We start from the raw sequence: 25,996 nt of genomic DNA, 5'->3' as shown, positions 1-25,996 counted from the left end.
ACTTTTGTGGTTCTTGTGTGGGGGATTCCATCGTCATTCTTCCGGTGGACAAGGGTTCCACGACCGTGGTACTTGATTGTCGGGAGTATGTGGCTGAGGGACTGCGTCAGCTTTCAGACAACACCACATACAAAGTTTGCCAAGGTAACCCCATTCCCAATGTCCAGGCGGAGCTTCTAGGAATTCTCGGAACCATAGGCCCCCTGCAAAACCTTCCACCCGACTCCATCAACCTCCTGACCCCACCGACACGCCGCACCCCTACCTTCTTCCTAAAATCCACAAACCCAATCATCTCGGCCGCCCCATTGTAGCTGGTTACCAAGCCCCCACAGAACGTATCTCTGCCTACGTAGATCAACACCTTCAACCCATTACATGCAGTCTTCCATCCTTCATCAAAGACACCAACCACTTTCTCGAACGCCTGGAATCCTTACCCAATGTGTTACCCCCAGAAACCATCCTTGTAACCATTGATGCCACGTCCTTATACACAAATATTCCGCACGTCCAGGGACTCGCTGCGATGGAGCATTTCCTTTCACGCCAATCACCTGCCACCCTACCTAAAAGCTCTTTCCTCATCACCTTAGCCAGCTTCATCCTGACCCACAACTTCTTCACTTTTGAAGGCCAGACATACCAGCAATTAAAGGGAACAGCCATGGGTACCAGGATGGCCCCCTCGTACGCCAACCTATTCATGGGTCGCTTAGAGGAAGCCTTCTTGGTTACCCAGGCCTGCCAACCCAAAGTTTGGTACAGATTTATTGATGACATCTTCATGATCTGGACTCACAGTGAAGAAGAACTCCAGAATTTCCTCTCCAACCTCAACTCCTTTGGTTCCATCAGATTCACCTGGTCCTACTCCAAATCCCACGCCACTTTACTTGACGTTGACCTCCATCTGTCCAATGGCCAGCTTCACACTTCCGTCCACATCAAACCTACCAACAAGCAACAGTACCTGCATTATGACAGCCGCCACCCATTCCACATCAAACGGTCCCTTCCCTACAGCCTAGGTCTTCGTGGCAAACGAATCTGCTCCAGTCCGGAATCCCTGAACCATTACACCAAAAACCTGACAACAACTTTCGCATACCGCAACTACCCTTCCAACCTGGTACAGAAGCAAATAACCAGAGCCACTTCCTCATCCCCTCAAACCCAGAATCCCCCACAGAAGAACCACAAAAGTGCCCCACTTGTGACAGGATACTTTCCGGGACTGGATCAGACTCTGAATGTGGCTCTCCAGCAGGGATACGACTTCCTCAAATCCTGCCCTGAAATGAGGTCCATCCTTCATGAAATCCTCCCCACTCCACCAAGAGTGTCTTTCCGCCGTCCACCTAACCTTCGTAACCTGTTAGTTCATCCCTATGAAATCCCCAAACCACCTTCCCTACCCACTGGCTCCTATCCTTGTAACCGCCCCCGGTGTAAAACCTGTCCCATGCACCCTCCTACCACCACCTACTCCAGTCCTGTAACCCGGAAGGTGTACACGATCAAAGGCAGAGCCACATGTGAAAGCACCCACGTGATTTACCAACTGACCTGCCTACACTGTGATGCATTCTATGTGGGAATGACCAGCAACAAACTGTCCATTCGCATGAATGGACACAGGCAGACAGTGTTTGTTGGTAATGAGGATCACCCTGTGGCTAAACATGCCTTGGTGCACGGCCAGCACATCCAGCACATCTTGGCACAGTGTTACACCGTCCGGGTTATCTGGATACTTGTCACCAACACCAACCTATCCGAACTCCGGAGATGGGAACTTGCTCTTCAGTATATCCTCTCTTCCTGTTACCCACCAGGCCTCAGTCTCCGCTAATTTCAAATTGCCACCACTCACACCTCACCTGTCATTCAACATCATCTTTGCCTCTGCACTTCAGCCTCGACTGACATCTCTGCCCAAACTCTTTGTCTTTAAATATTTCTGCTTGTGTATGTATATGTGTGGATGTATATGTGTGTGTGTGTGCGAGTGTATACCCTTCCTTTTTTCCCCATAAGGTAAGTCTTTCCGCTCCCGGGATTGGAATGACTCCTTACCCTCTCCCTTAAAACCCACTTCCTTTCATCTTTCCCTCTCCTTCCCTCTTTCCTGATGAGGCAACAGTTTGTTGCGAAAGCTTGACTTTTGTGTGTATGTATGTGTCTGTTTGTGTTTCTATCGACCTGCCAGCGCTTTCGTATGGTAAGTCACATCAACTTTGTTTTTAAATACATTTTTCCCGCATGGAATGTTTCCCTTTATTCTATTGATATCATTAATTTGAACCCAACAATTACGCTTGTTATTGTCACTGTTGCATTTCGAAATCTTTGCTGTCGTCTTATTTTCTCTTTCTGTTTTTGCCAGTAGTTTCACTTTGTATTCACCTTCACCTTTTTACCATAATCTGCTGTACAATTTTATCCCGCCTATATATACTCAACAATACGTAACCCACTTCCAAACCATAACCAAAAAAATTTTTTTGCCGCTTTCAACACTACCGCCGCTATAAAATCCACCATTTCTAGTTCACAAACAGTTCCTTTCACCTTTTAAACAACCATTTTGGCTAGTTCTAATAACTTTCGCTTTATTTCCACTTCCGTTTTTCCCACATCACTGATAATTTTTAGCCGCTTCCCACAGGTTTTAACGACATTATTTCTTCGTCAGACAATTGTTAGCCTCATTTTCATAATCTGCCACCACAAAACCACTCCTTTTAATATGTTACACGCAGTTTTTTCGAAATTTTCCCGAATTTCTCCGTCCTCTAACGTGTTCTGGCGGCAACACAACCACCTAACCTTTGTGCACTCCGTTGTCTACCAACCCAAGTCCAACATAGCCCAGCTGTAACCAACACCTTTTCGCCTTTTTTCACACCAGATCTCCAGTTACTTTCCAGTCCCCCTTTATCCCTCCCCATATATTTTTATTTTCATTTTCATTTCAGCCTCATGTTACACTTTCCATCCTCTAAAACCATGTCACCCTCACAACACCCCCACAACGACCCCATTAAGTTTTATTTACATTCCCTCCACAAACATGCCTTCGCCCTAGCCAGATTACGCTCCCATATTCTATTTTCTCAGGCTTGTCTGACATTTGGCATTACCCCCAAAGGCCTCACACTTAAAGTTCCCATCTCTGGCTGCAACCCTTCTTTCCATCAGTCCCTATACCAGTTCCAAACCGAACAATCCATAGTCCTCACCCACCTAATCCTTCACCTACACATCAACCTGTCAACTCCTATCCTTAATAAAAGTCCTTAATCTTTCCTCTCCCACATCCACACCGGCTGTTCAGAGCATCCTCCTACAGGCCAACCGTAAATTAGAACATTATGCCACCCTCCACCTCAAAAAACTATCCAATCTCCTGGTTTCCCACCTCTGGAAAAGCAACTCACTCACCCTACACAACCTTTCCAGCAAACCTCAACCTCCTCTCATTGCACACAAACCCAGTCTCTCCCATCTATTCAATCTCCCACTTCCAACTCCACTCCCTCCAAAACCTCAAAATTCTAATCAACACAATCTGGAACCACAACACCCTAATTCAGTAGTTAACCTTTTCTCTAAACCTCTCTCCCAATCCGAAACCTCTGTCCTATCAAAAGGCCTCACCTTCAGCCCCACTCCCAGATTCAACCAAACAGCCCTCGTCAAAGATTTACTGTCCTACACTTGTACTCTCTGCTGGAAATATCACTTTGCCACGAAGAAAAATGATCCTAATCGTACTCCTAATGATCCAACTTCCCAAGACACCATCCAAATTGAACCCTGCCTGGAACAGTTCCATCCTCCGTCGCAGCGGGACCCATCTCCTCTTCCTCAAAATCACCCTCTCCAAACCTTCGAGGAATTTCTGACTTCCAGCCTTGCATCTCAATCCTTCTTAAAAAACCTTAATCCTACTCCCAACATCACAACTGTTGAAGCCCAGGCTATCCGTGATCTGAAGGCTGACCGTTCCATCGTCATTCTTCCGGCGGACAAGGGTTCCATGACCATGGTACTTGATCGTCGGGAGTATGTGGCTGAGGGACTGCGTCAGCTTTCAGACAACACCGCATACAAAGTTTGCCAAGGTAACCCCATTCCCAATGTCCAGGCGGAGCTTCGAGGAATCCTCAGAACCTTAGGCCCCCTGCAAAACCTTCCACCTGACTCCATCAACCTCCTGACCCCACCGACACCCCGCACCCCTACCTTCTACCTTCTTCCTAAAATCCACAAACCCAATCATCTTGGCCGCCCCATTGTAGCTGGTTACCAAGCCCCCACAGAACGTATCTCTGCCTACGTAGATCAACACCTTCAACCCATTACATGCAGTCTCCCATCCTTCATCAAAGACTCCAACCACTTTCTCGAACGCCTGGAATCCTTACCCAATGTGTTACCCCCGGAAACCATCCTTGTAACCATTGATGCCACTTCCTTATACACAAATATTCCGCACGTCCAGGGCCTCGCTGCGATGGAGCATTTCCTTTCACGCCGATCACCTGCCACCCTACCCTAAAGCTCTTTCCTCATCACCTTAGCCAGCTTCATCCTGACCCACAACTTCTTCACTTTTGAAGGCCAGACATACCAACAATTAAAGGGAACAGCCATGGGTACCAGGATGGCCCCCTCGTACGCCAACCTATTCATGGGTCGCTTAGAGGAAGCCTTCTTGGTTACCCAGGCCTGCCAACCCAAAGTTTGGTACAGATTTATTGATGACATCTTCATGATCTGGACTCACAGTGAAGAAGAACTCCAGAAGTTCCTCTCCAACCTCAACTCCTTTGGTTCCATCAGACTCACCTGGTCCTACTCCAAATCCCACGCCACTTTCCTTGACGTTGACCTCCATCTGTCCAATGGCCAGCTTCACACGTCCGTCCACATCAAACCCACCAACATGCAACAGTACCTGCATTATGACAGCTGCCACCCATTCCACATCAAATGATCCCTTCCCTACAGCCTAGGTCTTCGTGGCAAACGAATCTGCTCCAGTCCGGAATCCGTGTACCATTACACCAACTACCTGACAACAGCTTTCGCATCCTGCAACTACCCTTCCGACCTGGTACAGAAGCAAATAACCAGAGCCACTTCCTCATCCCTCAAACCCAGAATCCCCCACAGAAGAACCACAAAAGTGCCCCACTTGTGACAGGATACTTTTCGGGACTGGACCAGACTCTGAATGTGGCTCTCCAGCAGGGATACGACTTCTTCATATCCTGCCTTGAAATGAGATCCATCCTTCATGAAATCCTTCCCACTCCACCAAGCGTGTCTTTCCGCCGTCCACCTAACCTTCGTAACCTGTTAGTTCATCCCTATGAAATCCCCAAACCACCTTCCCTACCCTCTGGCTCCTATCCTTGTAACCGCCCCCGGTGTAAAACCTGCCCCGTGCACCCTCCTACCACCACCTACTCCAGTCCTGTAACCCGGAAGGTGTACATGATCAAAGGCAGAGCCACATGTGAAAGCACCCAAGTGATTTACCAACTGACCTGCCTACACTGTGATGCATTCTATGTGGGAATGACCAGCAACAAACTGTCCATTCACATGAATGGACACAGGCAGACAGTGTTTGTTGGTAATGAGGATCACCCTGTGGCTAAACATGCCTTGTTACACGGCCAGCACATCTTGGCACAGTGTTACACCGTCCGGGTTATCTGGATACTTCCCACCAACACCAGCCTATCCGAACTCCAGAGATGGGAACTTGCTCTTCAATATATCCTCTCTTCCCGTTACCCACCAGCCCTCAATCTCCGCTAATTTCAAGTTGCCGCCACTCACACCTCACCTGTCATTAAACATTATCTTTGCCTCTGCACTTCCGCCTCGACTGACATCTCTGCCCAAACTCTTTGCCTTTAAATATGTCTACTTGTGTCTGTATATGTTTGTGTGTGCGAGTGTATACCCTTCCTTTTTTCCCCCTAAGGTAAGTCTTCCCGCTCCCAGGATTGGAATGACTCCTTACCCTCTCCCTTAAAACCCACTTCCTTTCGTCTTTCCCTCTCCTTCCCTATTTCCTGATAAGGCAACAGTTTGTCGCGAAAGCTTGAATTTTGTGTGTATGTATGTGTCTGTTTGTGTTTCTATCGACCTGCCAGCGCTTTCGTATGGTAAGTCACATCATCTTTGTTTTTTAATATATTTTACCCAACATATACCTACACGAACTCCTCTGTTGGACAAAATTCAAATATTGTGTCAATACTAGAGATAACAACACACAACACAACCATGAGCCGATATTAGAGATAACAACACACAACAAAACCATGGCACAAGAAAACGGAACCTCTTCCATGAGCCTACACACCACACCACAAAATACAAAAAAAGCCATCATACACTGGACCAAAAGCCCTTGAAATCTCCCTTCATTCTTGAGAGAAATAAACAATAAAAATAATTTTTAGAAAAATGTCTCAAACATTTTCTAATAGAAAACTGTTGTTACAGTGTTAATGAATTTATCTGCACTACAGTTCAAAACAATTGCAATACCATTATTGTATCAAAAGAAAAATTGTACAAAATCTAATGTAATATGAAGTAGCCCTAGAATAATTTTGTAATAAATTATATTTTTGCTAAACAGTAGACAGTAAAAACTATGTACCTGTCGGTGCATGAAATGAAAATATATCTTGATCCATAGAATGTACTTTGTCAAAGGATAAATGAATAAATAAATAAGGGCCAGAAGTGGACCAGTGCATTATTGACTTACTAAATCTGTAGAGCTCTTTTTCTTGAGGAAATCATCCAATTTTTCTGAAACTCTGGTGATTTATTTATCTGTACATGTACATCGCATCCACCAATTTCCATCCCATTCAGACAACTTTTTCATGGTCTGTCATTCTTTTTGCTTTTTGTCTTGTGTGTGCGTGTGTGTGTGTGTGTGTGTGTGTGTGTGTGTGTGTGTGTGTGTGTGTGTGAGTGTCTGTGTGTGTGTGTATACAGGAAGATGCACCAAACTTTCCTACCACACACGTAAAGCGTGAAAATGCAATGGGCCAGGGACACATCTGTGTCAGGGGCTCACAAAGTGGGCAAGAATCCATAGTCCTCTAACTCATTGTTAGCTGCAACAAGCAGAAGACGTGCTGCACATTGTAGCTGCAGTGTTCTTCCTCAGCACGCCAGTGTAGAAGGGTAAATAGAATCCACTAAGTGAAAAACCCATGTAATACATAGATTTATTTACATATAACAACCGACTTAAGAAACTTTCTTTGTAAGAGATCACATGTACAGGATCATGGGCCAGATTTAAAGTTCTAGATTTTGCATGTTTTACTATTTGCATCATTTCTGTGTAATCTTTCACTGATTGTATCAATACTCATTTCTTTAATTACATATTGTAAACTTTTGAATATTTGCAAGTGCCACAATAAACACGTACTGTCTTCGTTAATTGTAGGCTTAAACTTAATTGTGCTTTTTAAAATTTTTGAGAATGGTAGGCCTATCATCACTCAAAATAATCGTTCTCTAATTTCATTGTACTGTTATGGAAGAAATAGGTTATTTTGAGAATTTTGGGATGCTTTCAAAAATATATTTTCGTAAATTACTGGTTGAGTGTTTTAGATACGTCATTTATTTCGTAGCAAATCAGCATTTGTGGTTCACAATTCTGCCAAAGAAAACATCATCCCTGACCTTCTTTGTATATCAAACCAAATAAACATGCATTTTTGAGAATTTTTTGAAGCTATCATTGTCCTTTGCATTATCTATGAGCAATTTGTATTAAATCAGTGTTTGTGATTAAGTTACTGTTGCAGATTTTCAGCATATTTTGTTACATCTAATTCCCCCTTAAAGAAGAGTAGCCCTATATAGTGTCTGCATTTATCATCAATTAACTCTGTTTTCGAGTTTGCTAACAACTATAAGTAACCACAAAACATGTTTGTAAACTAGTAATTTTTACCATATGTTTTAATGTTGCCTTAATAGAAAAAATTGTTTTGTTTATTTGCTTCAATTCTTATATGGAATTAGCAACTTTTTAGCTCAACAGATTAAAAGATGATCAGTATACTTAATTTAATGTTATTTGTTCACTCACTTGTAATACATTGCACCAACCAAAATGCAGCCCCACTGTGAATGCTGTTCTCAAACAATGGATGAGTTGTTTGATGTTCGTAAGCAGCTGGAAATCGCCCAGACTACGGTCAAACAATTGGCAGGTGCTGTGAATTATTGTGTTTTATTTATTTATTTTTATTTATTTTACTTATTTCTAACTCCATTGATCCAACCGTGATAAACTCAAAAGGACATAGAGTGTGTCAGTAAACAATCAATACAAAGGTAATAGTAAAGCAGTCAATCAGACACAAGTAATGGTACATGTTTGCTATGCACATGTGTGGTAAAAGTGACAGATTACATCAAACATTACACATAAAAAGTGAAAAACAAATTAAAAATCAGTGAAAATGACTATGAATGTTTCATAGGTATGGTACCTACATCAATGCTCAAACTTAAACTATGGTATATCATACGGAAAATATCTGGTCCACAGACCTAGGTGGTTTTTTCATTGTGGCTGAAAAACTCTTCTGAACTGTAAAATGACCTTCCTGAAAATGACCTTTCCAACAGCTCTTGAGAGTCATGTACTTATGATGTTATGTTATGTTACGTTAACTGGGGACCTATAAACGGCGGAGAGGCCCCGTCCCCACCGCAGCCACAGTGGTCCGCAACCCCACGATGACACCTACAGTCCACTTCACCCCTCCGCCACCCCACACTGAACCCAGGGTTATTGTGCGGTTCAGACCCCGGTGGACCCCCAGGGAACGTTTCACACCAGACGAGTGTAACCCCTATGTTTGCGTGGTAGAGTAGTGGTTGTGTATGCATACATGCAGAACTTGTTTGCGCAGCAATTGCTGACATAATGTAGCTGAGGCAGAATTAGGGGAACAGTCCACATTTGCCAAGTCAGATATAAAACTTCCTAAAAACTATCCACAGGCTGGCCAGCTCACTGGACCTCGACACATATCTTCTGGGTGGATTCGTGCCAGGGACCGCCACTCCTTCCCACCCGGAAATCCATGCTTTCGACCATGTGCCTATGATACTTGCACCAGAGGTGCATCAAGTAATATCCTCTCCCATGGATGCTGTCTCCTCTGCAGAAAATACAGGATCCGTCATTACTCATCCACTTGACTGCGAGTTACATGTCAGTGGTAGATCTAGGCATCTGGTAGAGGGTGGATGGTGACCAGGGAGGACTCAGGGTGTTATACCAATCCCCCTAACTAAGTTTGAGGTGCTGTCTTTCACTGAAACTGAAAATGAGCCATTGGGACTCACTTCACCTGTTTTGGGGAAACCCATTTTGTCTGGTGTCAGGAGGAGGCAAATGCAGAAGGGTAGGGGTCTACTAGTTGTTGGTTGTTCAAACATATAGCACATGATGATACCCCTTAGGGAAATGGTACGAGGGCCAGGGAAGGACACCAGGTGCACTCAATGTGTATGCCTGGGTGTCTTATTCAACATGTTGAAGAGACTATTGAGGGAACAGCATGCAACCAACTGTAAATTGTGGTGCCTGTTGGAACAAATGATGCCTGTCATCTGGGATCTGAGATGACTCTTGGGTCATTCCAGTGACTGGCAGACAAGATTGAAAGACCAGCCTTGTGCATGGAGTTTCAACAAAGCTCACAATTCGCAGCATTGTCTCCAGAACCAATCACGGCCCTTCGGTTCTGAGTCGAATAGAGGGATTGAACTAGAGACTTTGAGGGTTCTGCTAAAAGCTGGTTTGCAACTTCCTGGACTTGTGCAGTAGGGCTGAGAACTACTTGGGTCAAGTGTGCACTACGCATCAGAGGCTGCTACTCAGTTAGCTGACTGTGTGTGGGGTGCACGCAAGGGTTCTTTAGATTATGTGACTCTCCACCAAATCCAGATAATGATAGTTGTAGGAAACCCAAAAGCATCAGTGTAAGATCAAAAGAAATGTCTCATACAGGTGAGAGTATTAAAATCATGATGGTAGATTGCTAAAGCATTCACAATAAAGTGACAGAGTTCGAAGCAGTGAAGTTCACATAATACTAGGTGCAGAAAGCTCATTGAAACTTGAAATTGATAGCAGTAAGATTTTTGGGGAAAATTTAAGTGTATACTGAAAGGATAGACAAATGGGAAATGTAGGTGGCGTATTTGTTACAGCAGACAAGAAACTCAAATCCACTGACGTAAGAATTGAAGGTGCATGTAAGATTTTTTTGGACAAGACTCAGTATCAGGGGCAGGCACAAAATGATAATTGGATCCTTCTGTAATCCACCTGACTCATCTCCTAGTGTAATTGAAAACTTTAGAGGAAACATCAGTTCACTTGTATGTAAGTTCCCCAGTCATAGAGTTATCATCCAACAATTAATTGGAAAAATTATAGTTTTGTTAGTGGTGGGCATGATAAGACATCCTGTGAAACTTTACTAAATGCCTACCCCGAAAACTACCTAGAACAGATAGGTAGGAATCTCATTCATGATGGAAATATATTGGATCTAATGGCAACAAATAGACCTGACCTCTCCGAGGAGGTTCACATCAAAAGTGGTATAAATGACCATGACCTGCTTGTGGTAACAGTGATTACCAAAGTACAAAGGATAACTAAAACTAGCAGGAAGATATATATGTTCAGTAGCTAGATAAAAAATCAGTAGTGTCTTACCTCAAAAAGAAACTTGAAACTTTCATCACAGGGCAGGAGCATGTAGAGGAACTCTGGCTCAGGTTTAAAAGAACAGTTGACAATGCACTGGATAGATATGCACCCAGTAGAACTGTTCATAATGGGATGGAACCTCCAGTATACAGTCACTTTAAAGAAATTTCTAAAGAAACAGAGCTTACTGCAAAATAGGTGCAAAACAAAGTGTAGGGCTGTAGACAGAGAGATGCTGAATGAAATGCATTTGGCTGTCAAGAGAGCAATGTGTGATGCCTTCAGTGACTACACACAGAATCCAAAGAAATTCTGGTCATATGTAAAGGCTGTTAGTAGCACCAAAGTTAATGTCCAGTCCCTAGTGAATGAGACAGGAAACGAAAATGAGAGTAGCAAAGCAAAAGTTGAAATGCCTAACTCTGTATTCAAATATTCCTTTACAAAGGAAAACCCAGGAGAATTGCCTCAATTTAATCCTCATACCACTGAAAAGATGAAGGAAACTAGTATTAGTGTCAATGATGAGAAACAGCTGAAATCGTTAAAACTGGATGAAGCTCCAGGGCCCAATGGAATCCCTGTCAGATTCTATACTGAATTTGCAGCTGAGTTAGCCCCTCTTCTAACTATAATCTATTGTAGATACCTTGAACAAAAACCTGTGCTCATTCTTGGGAAAAGGCACAGGTCACACTCATCTACAAGAAGGATAGTAGAAGTGATCTGCAAAACTACCACCCAATATCTTTGACATCAATTTGTTGTAGAATCGTCAAACATATTTTGAGCTTAAACATAATGAGGTATCTTAAACAGGATGACTTTCTCAGTGCCAACCAGCATGGATTCCGAAAACATTGATCATGTGAATCTCAACTTGCACTTTTCTCCCATGACTCACTGAAAGCTTTGGATTGAGGCAATAAGGTAGATGCAGTATTCCTTGATTTCCCAAAAGCATTTTACTCAGTACTGCATCTCCACTTCTTGGATGGAGAGTCATCACCGGATGTAGAAGTAATTTCAGATGTACCCCTGGGAATGTTTTAGAACTCTTTCTGTTCATGTTGTACATTAATGACATAGCAGACAATATTAATATTAATATCAGGCTTTTAGCAGATGATGCAGTTATCTATAATGAAGTACTATCTGAAAGAAGCTAATAAATATTCAGTCAGATCTTGATAAGATTTCAAAATGGTGCAGAGATTGGCAACTTGCTTCAAATGTTCAGAAATGTAAAATAGTGCACTTCATGAAACGAAAAAATGTTGTATCCTATGACTATAATATCTGTGAGTCACTGTTGGAATCAGCCAACTCACACAAATACCTGAGTGTAACACTTTGTAGGGATTTGAAATGGAATGATCTCATAGCTCAGTCATGGATAAAGTAGGTGGCAGATTTTGGTTTATTGGTAGAATACTGGGGAAGTGAAATCAATCTACAAAGGAGATTGTTACAAATCACTCATGTGACCATTTCTAGAATATTGCTGAAGTGTGTGGGACCCATACCAGATAGGACTAATAGGAGACATTGAGCGTATACAGAGAAGGGCAGCATGAATGGTCACATATTTGTTTTATCCTTGGGAGAGTGCCACAGAGATACTGAAGGTACTGAACTGAAAGATTCTTGAAGATAGATGTAAACTATCCTAAGAAAGTCTACTAACAAAGTTTCAAGAACCGGTTTTAAATGAAGTCTCTAGGAACATAATACAACCATCTACATATCACTCACATAAGGATCATGAGGAAAAGTTTAGAGTACTAACTGCGTCCACAGAGGCATTCAGTCATTCTTTCTGCATGCCATACATGAATGGAACAGGAAGAAACTCTAATACCTACTCCAATGGGGCATACCCTCTACCAAACACCTCATGATGGTTTGCAGAGTATAGATGTAGATGTACACATCACTTTAAACACAAAGTTACTTTTTTAAAATTGCACATATTTGTTTTTTCTATGGAAATGAAAACTAGATGTACAATTAGTGATAGCAGACTTGGTTTCACTGCTCTAAACCTTACACCTTCTGGAGTATTTAGACTTTCAATAGTGGAAACTGTGCCAGAGTTCCTGCCATAGTGCTGTACTACCATAATGCACTATCCTGAAGACAGCTATAGGCAATCCTTGCTCTGTGCATTAAAGCAGAAACTTGGCACATTGCCATCCTTTAAAGTCTATGTTTTTCAGAAGGTATGGAATTTATAACAGTGAAAACAAGTCTGCCGTTACTAATTGTACCTCTGGTTTCTATTTAAGTAGAAGAAAAACATCCATATGCCACTTAAAAATGTAGCTTTGTGTTGAAAGTGATGTTTGTTTACATTTATGAATTGTACATTCCTGCCCATTGTGTGAACACTTGACATAGGTGCATCTGTGGGCAATTCCATTTTTCACATTTTGTTTTGTTTCAGAAGTACATGAGGTGGCAAAGTTAGATGGGACACATACAACCTCTAATAACATTACTTAACTTTTCTTTCAGTACATGGCTGGTGATAGCTCTACAGGGATCATTGTTATATTGTGACTCTGTAAATTATTATTATTATTATTATTATTATTATTTGTGAGTGTATAAGTTAGTTTTTAAATGTTCTCAAAATATGGCCACATTGGCATGCTGCCTACTAGAGCTTGTCAGTGCAGTGCATGTAACTATGTGGGATATCTTGGAAGCAGAGTGGTTGCACAGCTGACTGTGGCTCAGTGGTCCTATCCCTTATTACAACTTACAGCACATTCCACATACCCTATATAGCCATGTACATTACCCAGTTTTTCTAACATCTGTAGGTAAAAGGAGGACAGGCTCATTGGTCTCACATCTTTAGCCTTATGATCAGTTCTCCATGGCTTACAAATGAAAACTACCTTCACTGCCATTCAGCCATAAGGAATGACTCCTGCTGTGTGGCTAATGATAGACAGTCTGCATAGGAATCTGATTAATCACTTTCTTGCCTGTTACAGTAGAGCCAGAAAGATTCCTTCTGGGCCTGGTGACTTGAATGGTTGAAATGTTCCCAATGCTCAGTGGTAGTTTTTTTTTTAACCAACATATTGTGTGCCAGATCCCAGTTCTCCCTTTGGTTACCATTAAATTGGCACTCCCAGGTACTGAACCTTGGTCTGTGTTATCTTTCAGAGTGCATTGTAGGAAGTGAGTCTTGAGAAGCAAATCAAGCATCTTATGTGCTGTCCCTGTGTACCCACCATCCTCCTTCCTTACAACACTTCCTGGATTAGTTGGTATTCTTATGAGGATTTTATGGAAAGCCAGCCCTTACAGCTGTGCCTTCCACCTCCTCAAAGAATACCTTCCAGGGTGATAGATTCACTTGATCAATCACAAGGTTGTATTTGGCAAGGGCCTACTCATATTTTGCTAGTTGTCATTTCCTTCTTGCAAAGTTGAACAGCCTTCTTACGGTATTTCTTTGTAATTCCAGATTATTTCTCCACCAAAGTACTTCCCTGTTTGTGCGATTATTACTGATTGGACACTTGTCTTAGTGGCAGGCATCATTTCGTCTGCCATTTCCTCAATATCTACTGGATGTCTTGCCAAAATTTTGAAAAAGTCAAGATTGTGATTGAACATCCCATTGATTCTGAGGTCATTATAGACAGACCACAAGCTTGCATTGTTTCAAGGATGAGGAGGGAAATCAGTTGTGCCTTTCAAAGGAACCATCCTGGCATTTGTTTGGAGTGATTTAGGGAAATTATGCAAAACCTAAATCTGGATAGCTGGACACAGATGTTAACCATCATTCTTCCAATTGGAAGTCCTGTGTGTTAACCACTGTGCCACTTCATTCAGTCACAGTTTTGACTTCATGTAAGTATAAGGTTAGCTTTTTCATACATGAGTCCTGGCATGTTTACCTAGTATTCCCATAGGCCATGGTCTGTTTAACAACAATTTCAACCCCAAACTTAATACACAAATGGTCTGACAAGAAAGACATCAATGTCACATGCCATTGTTTGGCATAACTAATCAATAAGATGAATTCTTCCCTCCTTCTATTCCAGAAGGTAGGTGTACTATCCCTTTTCAAGATCTTTAAATTGCTGTTGAGTAGATATTCAAGTGGGCACTCACCTTTGCTGTTAGTGTTGCTGCTTCTCCTCACCAGTATTGGCATCACAACCAACCAACAGTTGTTTATTCAGCTGTGGGAGGAATATCCTTAAGAAGTTTTAGTATTCAAATTGATATCGTTGTGGTCTTGAAGAGTTCAGCTACTCTCTTGACTAGCAGCTTTGCTTCCTCCCATGGAGTTATCTTGGATATCATCTTCTTAAGCCAATCCACTGTTCCTATCCCCTCAAAGACAAAGAATAGAGCACCTTTGCCCAGAAGGTGAATTTGGAGCCTAGACTTGTATCCCCCTTTCTTCTCAAAGAGAGCCCTCTGGACTAACTCCTCCTGCTGGGAGGTAATGTTGACCATTGGATATACATATTGGATAGCTACCTTCCTAAAGACCAAGACTGCGGTACCATAGGTCTGTTTCCCTATTTCTTTCTGTGGCTTTTTCTGCATCTGGTTATCCTGGGAAGTGGGAGGATTAGACTCCTCCCTTGTTCCCCATCTTGGAGGTGAAAAGGGTGTTTCTTATTATTATTTTTCTTCACAGTGGCAGCCTGTTGTTTGAGAAGCTAAAATAGGCCATAAAATTCACATTTTTGTGGATAAAATAAATATATTCTGTACTTAATAAAAGAAGCTAATATTACAAAAATGCTAATACCATAACTACTTCTACCACTAAAAACTGCAATAAAATCCTTATACAATTACCAACTACTTATACTAGTGTTAGTTCTACAGAATCTGTTCTGTGTTTGTTAATTTATTTTGATGCATTTAAATTGTCGGTGACTGTTTCTGCAACTGGGTCTGCCCTTATACTAACCCGGTCAGCAGCCATTGTGTACTGGATTCCTTGGGCATTGGATAACATATCAACAGTGTTTCTACTTTAACAAACAAATCCACAATTCACCGTTACATTTTAGAATCCACACTACCATGTTTGCTTGAACCAACACAATGTAAATTCTTGAGAAACCTGTTCATTCCATTATACTGCTGATGGTAGTCCATATTCGCAACTGTGAGTGTATTTCATGTATTTTGTGATGGCTGTACTCGCTGCAGTGCCTGTTTGCCTGTTCCTTCGGACATGTATTCCTGAATGCATGTCCGGAAGAACAGTACATTGTAATTCAGAGTAACACAGACACTGCAATATTGTACTTCATTCAATGGTTGCTGATCTCACTTGTGTTCTCCCCATTTTCAGAGTATGTTGTCTAGTCAGGATGGCAGCATGCTGATGTGGTTGATTGCTTTGTGAAGTCTTCCATGGCCATTCTGGGTACTGCAGCTGCAGTATTGTCTAATATGTGCCAGGTTGCCACACTCCTGAGTGCTGCTGTTGGGTCCCATATCCTTAATGCTTGACAGCCATTACCCACTGCATCTTCATAGGGCACACAGTCCCAATATGTGTGGTCGGGAGTGTTCACACTGCTTGCAGGTGCTACTGTTATTCACCTATATTTTGATTTTGGGTAGATATGTGGCAGAAGGGCAATGGCCAATCTGGTAATATATCAGTCCTCTCTGTGGGCCAAGGAACCTCATTCTTAGTCTCTCCCTGATGTTATGGAGAAATATGTATATTCTCCTGCCTGTGCTTGAAGTGTTACATTCATTTTGCCACAGTTGTAATGTGCAATCTTTTATTAACGTTTTGTATTGACCTCAGTCCCAGCCATCCTTCATAACCACATCTGATTGCCTTTCCTTAACCCATGAAGGGCTCCTTTTTTCGTAATTTCCAAGTCCAGTGGGCATATTCCTAGAATTAACAATACTGCAGCATTCACGGTATTGCAGTAGGCACCCATTCATCCATCACAGAACTCTTCTCATAAATGAGGCTGGCTTCACAAGCTGCAATCTGTGAGCTCAAATGCTCATGCCAAATCTTACCACTGATGGTAATATAAATTGATGGTATGCTTTGATTGTTTTCAAGGGTAGCTGAAATTGCCTATTTGCAGTGTTTATAATGTTATTCATCACATTTATACCTTTGCTGCCTGCTTTCTCTATAGATCTGTATTTATAAATTGAAGTCACTTGCTTGCATCTGTCTGTATATGCATACTAATTTCAGTAACTGCTGTTGGGGTTTTGATCCAGTTTTGATATGACAAAGGTTTTTGTATAAAATGTATAAATATTTTGTAATTGTCTCAATTACTCAAATTAAAGTTGAGTTGTAAAATGATGCCATTGCCATCTAGCAGAGACCTTTAATTTGAGAGAGCAGCTTGGGGGATCTCATCTGCATCTGGTGTGGGAATCTAACACTAAAATGTGTGACTGCAAACTGGAAGGTTCTGAGATCAAATCCTGGATGAGTCATTTTTCTTTTCATTCTGCTTTTTAACATAGCATTCACCTTTCAACAAAGTGGAGATACACATATCAAAATATGACAATTTCAGGCTGCCAGTTTCTGCTTCTGCCAAATTAGCAATCACAATTCACACATCAAACATTTGAGAACAGTTGCATAGTGAAAATAGATGTGAATCCAAAATATTTAGTGGTTTACTTTTTATGCTATAAGTAAAACTTCTTCCAAATAAAAACTTCAGCTACTTTGCTTCATATACATACACTACATTCTTTCAGCAGTGCTGTTGGTGATTCAACTTTCAGCTCCCTGCCTTCCTTCAATCAAACCCAGTTGTTGACAGGATTCTTTGTGTGGCACAGTGACAATGAATGGTGGCAGTGTGTCTTAGAAATGCGTAGTGTATGCTAAGCTTCACAGGAGGAGTGCTGTAACATGAGCTAGATATGTACAATATTTGTGTTTTTATCTGATTTTTTCATATATACATGTCACCTCAGCCAGTGTCCAATACATGTTGAATCTCTCAGACACACATACACCCTGATACCCATACAATATTTACATTGACTGTAAACGTATTACTTACATTACTTGCACCACAATGTGTTCTCATCATTGCCCCTCAGAACACCAATTCAAAATGGAACATATAACACTCATGCCTCCAGACAACTTTCCTACCATGCACTGCTCACATCACATAAGTTTCCCTCCTTGGTAGCCATAACCCTAAGGGGCCCCATTATGCACCTAATGTTGGAGCTCTCAACTAACAACAATGCCACCCTGTGTGACAACCCAGAGCATTGAGGCTCAGAGGCTTCACTAAAACAGGAAAAATGACTGCATCTGGTGTTTCAGGACACTTAAGTTGCATAACCAAAGCCAGAAAATTCAGGCATTCCAAATGGTGTTGCCACTGCAGTTTTAGGTACATCTTTATTTGCCACTGGGATTTAATTATAAGCCTTTCTGCAATCTAACACACTGAAGATATTTGCACCAGATAGAGAATTTGTGAAATCATGAATGTCTGTTACTGGATACCTATCCAGGAATATTTGAGCATTTGGTGCTTGATAATCACCCAGCGGTGCCATGAGCCACCCATATTGTGTACCAGGTGAAGTGGTGAGGACCAGAGGCTGTCCGAAGGTTTGTGTCACCACCTTGTTGTACCTCTTCAAAAAAGACTTTGGTCTCATGTAGTTCAAATGGTTCAAATGGCTCTGAGCACTATGGGACTCAACTTCTGAGGTCATTAGTCCCCTAGAACTTAGAACTAATTAAACCTAACTAACCTAAGGACATCACAAACATCCATGCCCGAGGCAGGATTCGAACCTGCGACCGTAGCGGTCTTGCGGTTCCAGACTGCAGCGCCTTTAACCGCACGGCCACTTCGGCCGGCGTCTCATGTAGTCATTCTGGCATAGTCTGATATGCACATGATGAGACTGGTGAGCAATGAGTTGTTCGAATATTATGCAGTGTTGTGCATATGGCCACATCCTGTGGGTTCATGGTCTGCTATATTTCTGAGGTACTACTGTGTGAGGAACACGGTCACACTGTGGAGGTATCTTAAGCCACTCTAACGTTTTGTGACCTACTAGTAGTTCATGTTCTGTTGCCAGTAGAGTATCTTCTGACACACTGTTCTCCTCAAGGTTGTTTCATACCAGACTGTTTCATAATCTTCTTCCAAGGTATGGAGATTGTATATCAAATTGCAACAGTAGGACTCCCAGTAACACCAATAGTTATTTAAGACCAGAGTACTTAAGTGTCCACCCTGTCAGTGGTGGGTATTGTCAAATGACCCTTAACGCCAGAAATAGTGTGGTCATTTAGTCAATCCACAGTCAGAGCATCCTACATGAGGAAATCAGTACCCAAAGTAGGTTGAGCAACATCATTTAATAGGAAAGTCAACTTGCTGTTATCAGCAAGCCCAACATCAATCACCAAATTCTTGTAACCATATGTGCATATGACAGAATCATTAACTGCCATTAAGGGGACTGTACTGGTTTGTTTGGCATCTTGTTAGTACATGGCTGTAGCATGGTGCCGTCCAGTCCCATGTTGATTAAAAACACTAAGCCTGAAGAGTGGACTGTGATGAACAGCATTTGTGATGTTGTGGAATGCAACTGTGTTGCAGGCAGCAGCATCAGAGATGTGCCACAGCTGGCAGTATGATGAGCAGCTGTACAAGGTCAGTTAAACGTAAGGCAATGATGGGTCTTCTATGGTAGGTGCTGTAGATGGGTGTCATTATCTGTTGCACCTAAACCAGACTGTGCTTTGCATTTGGTTGTGAACATGGCTTCATGCACTTCATAGACTGCTGATCAAAGTGTTTCTGGTAGCAGCAAATTCCTGCCCAAAGAGTCTTGTAACTATGAGACTGGGAAGGAGGAGTGTGGTGTGCATGTGAAGTTTCTGCCACCACAGTCCATAGTTGCAAAGTTGCTAACTGCTTAGCCAGCTTCTTGACAGTGGCATGGAGTGCTTGTTTATCATGAGGAACACTCGGCAGTTGTTGGGTGTAGGTGGCATCACAGCTGGCCTTCATGAGCAATTAAGATGAAAAAAACTTGTGGTAGAAATTGTTGTTGCAATATGTGTAGTAGCAAGGCATTCAAATTGATACTGGCATCAATCATTCCATGCAAATATCTCCAGAATTCAAATGGTGTCTTGCGGCCATGCCTCTTGTGGTACAAGATTATCATGAGCCTTTGGTACATTGGTTTTGTGCAGTATAACATCAGTGCCACCTTGAGAGTGTTGTAGGGTTCCTGTAGAGAGGGAATGTGATATAATTCTGACACCAAATAGGTAGCTCATTGATCAGGATTACTGATCAATAATGAGACATGTTCAAAATCATCAGAAATTTTCTGTTGGATGAAAATATTCTCGACTATTGCAAACCATATTTCTAATTTTATCAGGCGTAAACAATGGGGGTCGTATTGCAATTGCGATGCGAAAGGCCTATGAGAGCCAATGGGCAGAAAGTCTGTTGGTCTCAAACACAGTAGCAGGAAGATGAAAGGATTGCGGGGATATTCTCATTGGGCTTAAAGTCACTTGGCCCTGATGTATGGTTGTGCAAAGCATTGTTTTGTGTTTGCATCACTGACCTGATGACGTGAATGGTGTGGCTGCTACTAAGATGTTAAAAGTCAGATCGATGTGTGCATGGTATCCTGTGGTTGAAATACAGAAGATGGGTGTAGCAGAACCCCAATCTCATTTTTAATTGTCCTGGATGGTGCCACCGATGGCATGCAGTAGGTTATGTGCAGTAGTCATGACTGTGTGTATCTGTGCGAAACGTGGTAGATAACCCATCCACAAGAACACTGTTTTTCCTTCAGGTTCATCAATTAAGTAGGAACACTATAGTCTACATAAAAAGTACATACATGGACTATTGGTTTGATAATTTTCACTTTATTGTACTCAGCCACAAAATATATCGGAAAAACATTAATGAAATATATAGAACAGGAAGCAAAAAAGGACATGGGAAGTCAAAGGTGCACTGCACATGTCACATATTGATTAGCCGATTATGGCCCTCCAGTACCACCCTCATCCTTGCTCCTGAAGGTGCCAGATGATTATCTACATCTACATTTATACTCCACAAGCCACCCAACAGTGTGTGGCAGAGAGCACTTTACGTGCCACTGTCATTACTTCCCTTTCCTGTTCCAGTCGCATATGGTTCGTGGGAAGAACGACTGCCGGAAACCCTCCGTGCATGCTCAAATGTCTCTAATTTTACATTCGTGATCTCCTCGGGAGGTATAAGTAGGGGGAAGCGATATATTCAATACCTCATCCAGAAATGCACCCTCTCGAAACCTGGACAGCAATCTACATTGCAATGCAGAGCACCTCTCTTGCAGAATTTGCGACTTGAGTTTACTACACATCTCCGTAATGCTATCACGCTTACCAAATAACCCTGTGATGATACGCTGCTCTTCTTTGGATCTTCTCTATCTCCTCTGTCAACCCGACCTGGTACGGATCCCACACTGATGAGCAATACTCAAGTATAGGTCGAACGAATGTTTTGTAAGCCACCTCCTTTGCTGATGGACTACATTTTCTGAGGAGTCTCCCAATGAATCTCAACCTGGCATCCACCTTACCAACAATTAATTTGATATGATAATTCCACTTCAAATCATTCTGCATGCATACACCCAGATATTTTGTAGAAGTAACTGCTACCAGTGTTTGTTCCGCTATCATATAATCATACAATAAAGGACCCTACTTTCTATGTATTCGCAATACATTACATTTGTCTATGTTAAGGGTCAGTTGCCACTCCCTGCACCAAGTGCCTATCCGCTGCCGATCTTCCTGAATTTCATTGCAATTTCCTAATGCTGCAACTTCTCTGTATATTACAGCATCAACCACGAAAAGCTGCATGGAACTTCCAACACTATCTACTAGGTCATTTATATATATTGTGAAAAGCAATGGTCCCATAACACTCCCCTATGGCACACCAGAGGTTACTTTAATGTCTGTAGATGTCTCTCCATTGAGAACAACATGCTATGTTCTGTTTGCTAAAAACTCTTCAATCCAGCCACACAGCTGGTCTGATATTCCGTAGGCTCTTACTTTGTTTATCAGGTAACAGTGCAGAACTGTATCGAACGCCTTCCAGAAGTCAAGGAAAATGGCATCTACCTGGGAGCCTGTATCTAATATTTCCTGGGTCTCATAAACAAATAAAGCGAGTTGGGTCTCACACGATCATTGTTTCCGGAATCCATGTTGATTCCTACATAGTAGATTCTGGGTTTCCAGAAATGACATGATACGTGAGCAAAAAACATGTTCTAAAATTCTACAACAGATCGATGTCAGAGATATAGGTCTATAATTTTGCGCATCTGCTCAATGACCCTTCTTCAAGACTGGGACTACCTGTCCTCTTTTCCAATTATTTGGAATCTTCTGTTCCTCTAGAGACTTGTGGTACCAAAAGGTTCCAGCAGTGTTGTAACTATAGCTACCAGCAATGTCAAAACTACTAAAAACATATAACTGAATGTCTGACAGAAAAGTAATGTTTTCAGATCCTATACATATTACAATCTCAAATTACTATACTATACATACTGTACATAGATACATACAAGGGTCATTCAATAAGTAATGCCCCACATTTTTTTAAAAAAGCCATTAATATACATAGACAAATGTCCTTGTTAGTGTTTCACATTTGACATTTGTTCTGTGCGCTGGTGAAGTTTTGAACCATTCTGGCAGATGGCAGAGCCATAGTACAGCAGCAAAATGGTGTCTATATGTGACTCACATTACAAGCAGCATACTGTTATTGAATTCTTGTGTGCAGAAAAAGAAGCCTTGGTGAACATCCATAAACTTTTTTGTGTGGTGTATGGTGATGTTGCAGTTGATAGGAGTACAGCTGAGTGATGAATAAAGAAAGTTACAGCCTCAGGAAATGCAGAAACAGAGCTCCACGATCAGCCACACTCGGGACATCCTGTTACAGCAACTGCTCCAGACATACTGAAATGTGTGGATGCCATTATTCATGCCAACTGGCACATCGCAACTTGACAATTCACTCTACAGTTGTCAATCAGCTTTGGAAGTGCATCTGCAAATGATCGAGACTCTCGGATATTCAAAGAGGTGCTCACAATGGGTTCCACGAATGCTCACATCGCCAAATTGGGTTGGACATCATTGCCCCGTCCACCCTACAACAGTCCTGACCTGGCACCCTCAGACTTCCACCTCTTTTGGCAACTTAAAGATTCTCAATGGGGAACATACTTTGAAGATGATGAGAGTGTCAGTCATGTAGTGAAAACATGGCCTACAGAACAAGAGCTTTTACTAGCAGGGAATATATGCTCTTTCACAATGTTAGCCTACAACCATACAACATGATGGAGACTATGTAGAAAAATAGGACGTGGACAAGACATGTTGATGTATATTGTCACCAAATTCTGACTCTTAACAATAAATATGTTCTGAGAAAAAATATGTGGGGCATTGCTTGTTGAATGGCCCTTGTACTATACACACACACAACCTATATATACATATTATAATCTCTAATTTTATACACTGTAAGCAGTTAATACCTAATATAAACTGGTGACATAAATATGTTTATTGATGAATAAACAAAGATTTTCAGTAGTTTTGACTTTTAATTTGTAAAATAATTGGCTCATTTCCTTCATCTCTCCCCATTTCACAAAAGAAATATTAGTTGCCATGAGACCTTCCCCCTGGCTCAGATCATGATATCCTCTTATATTTGAAATATAATGTCTCTCATACCCAAAAGTTCTTCCATATTTTCTTAAAAATGTTGTTTGATTCAAGTAATAGAGTATTAATTAATAACTTTCATTCATTCCAGAACTGAAAATACTGTAAAAATTTTATGTTAAGGACAGCAGAATTTGAATAATGACTGACATTGCAGAAAGCAGACTTAAATATCACTATTAAATCTTTGAAAACACTGGAGCATCACTAGAGAATGTGCAGTGAAGTTCACTGTTTCTTTTTCTAGAAGGATATTCCTAAATTTCATCTTAATGTCATTTTAACTGGTGCACAGTCATTATGGTGATTAATTTGTTCAAATCTTTCCCTTCTCCTCAAATGAATGAAGCTTTTGTTCTAGGCTAAGTGACCATAGTGTACCATAAATTGCTTAAACATACGAGTATGTAGTCTGATACTAGTGAAAATGGAATGTCTGACAAGGTTAAAATTTTAATTCGCATAGTATCAAGAACAAAAGTTGTTCTGCGTATATGGCAAGACATCAGTTATACTGAGACTCATTTTTTATGTTTAGAGCTGCATTTTTTATTTATTTATTTATTTTTGATAGTGACTTAAGTAACTTCACTTTCTGTTTTATGACTTAAAACCCTTATTTGCTTTCAGAACGATCGTATTCAGAAATTAAATGTAGTTGACAGAAGTGGTTTTGTAGGTGATGTTCAAGAAATTCAAGTTAAACAAATTACTCCACCTGATTTAAGTATTCCACTGGAGTTGGGTCGTGATGAGAATTTTTCTCAATTTTTGCCTAAACATCGTAGGATAGCTGCTCGCCTTATTGAGATTCTTATGGGTAAGTTAACTGTTTCTAACATCAATAGCTATAACTGTCAAATCTCATTTAACATTGTGGTTTGCCATCACCTTAAATTCTGTCTCATCTTCACTCTTACTGTGGCCATGGAAAAGTAGATGGAGTGCTGGCTTGCAGTTTAGGGCACCCTCTTCCCCTTTTGACAGAAAGCTGGTGCTAAATATGGAAGAATCAGCTGTTATCAGAGGCAGAAGGATGCAGAAAGCAATGGGTACCACTACATTAAAGGCGCAGACATGAAGTGGACCCAGAGGATAAACAAACCTGAAAAGTAATCTCATGGTGACCACAACCTTCTATTTTTTTTAAAAAAAAAAAAAAAAAAAGTGGTAGAAGAAGAAGGAGGAAGAGAGGAAGAAGAAGAAGCAAATCTACATCTACATTGATACTCTGCAAGCCACCCAACGGTGTGTGGCGGAGGGCACTTTACGTGCCACTGTCATTACCTCCCATTCCTGTTCCAGTCGCGTATGGTTCGCGGGAAGAACGACTGTCTGAAAGCCTCCGTGCGTGCTCTAATCTGTCTAATTTTACATTCGTGATCTCCTCAGGAGGTATAAGTAGGGGGAAGCAATATATTTGATACCTCATCCAGAAACGCACCCTCTCGAAACCTGGTGAGCAAGCTACACCGCGATGCAGAGCGCCTCTCTTGCAGAGTCTGCCACTTGAGTTTATTAAACATCTCCGTAATGCTATCACGGTTACCAAATAACCCTGTGACGAAACGCACCGCTCTTCTTTGGATCTTCTCTATCTCCTCCGTCAGACCGATCTGGTACGGATCCCACACTGATGAGCAATACTCAAGTATAGGTCGAACGAGTGTTTTGTAAGCCACCTCCTTTGTTGATGGACTACATTTTCTAAGCACTCTCCCAATGAATCTCAACCTGGTACCCGCCTTACCAACAATTAATTTTATATGATCATTCCACTTCAAATCGTTCCGCACGCATACTCTCAGATATTTTACAGAAGTAACTGCTACCAGTGTTTGTTCCGGTATCATATAATCATACAATAAAGGATCCTTCTTTCTATGTATTCGCAATACATTACATTTGTCTATGTTAAGGGTCAGTTGCCACTCCCTGCACCAAGTGCCTATCCGCTGCAGATCTTCCTGCATTTCGCTACAATTTTCTAATGCTGCAACCTCTCTGTATACTACAGCATCATCCGCGAAAAGCCGCGTGGAACTTCCGACACTATCTACTAAGTCATTTATATATATTGTGAAAAGCAATGGTCCCATAACACTCCCCTGTGGCACGCCAGAGGTCACTTTAACGTCTGTAGACGTCTCTCCATTGATAACAACATGCTGTGTTCTGTTTGCTAAAAACTCTTCAATCCAGCCACACAGCTGGTCTGATATTCCGTAGGCTCTTACTTTGTTTATCAGGCGACAGTGCGGAACTGTATCGAACGCCTTCCGGAAGTCAAGAAAAATAGCATCTACCTGGGAGCCTGTATCTAATATTTTCTGGGTCTCGTG

The 25,996-nt window shown here is 41.6% G+C and overlaps 1 protein-coding gene across 1 annotated transcript in view; it reads left to right on the top strand.

Annotated features, from left to right (window-relative positions):
- Positions 1-25,996, top strand: part of LOC124776988 (phenoloxidase 2-like) — a 309,427-nt gene that overhangs the window by 45,979 nt on the left and 237,452 nt on the right. The window contains exon 2 of the mRNA XM_047252233.1: positions 24,285-24,474. Within this exon, the coding sequence (XP_047108189.1) occupies positions 24,285-24,474 (190 nt within the window). The remainder of the gene's footprint in view (positions 1-24,284; positions 24,475-25,996) is intronic.

This window comes from Schistocerca piceifrons, chromosome 2 (genome assembly GCF_021461385.2).
Source record: "Schistocerca piceifrons isolate TAMUIC-IGC-003096 chromosome 2, iqSchPice1.1, whole genome shotgun sequence".
Classification (NCBI taxonomy): domain Eukaryota; kingdom Metazoa; phylum Arthropoda; class Insecta; order Orthoptera; family Acrididae; genus Schistocerca; species Schistocerca piceifrons.
This window is presented reverse-complemented; position numbering and strand designations above follow the sequence as displayed.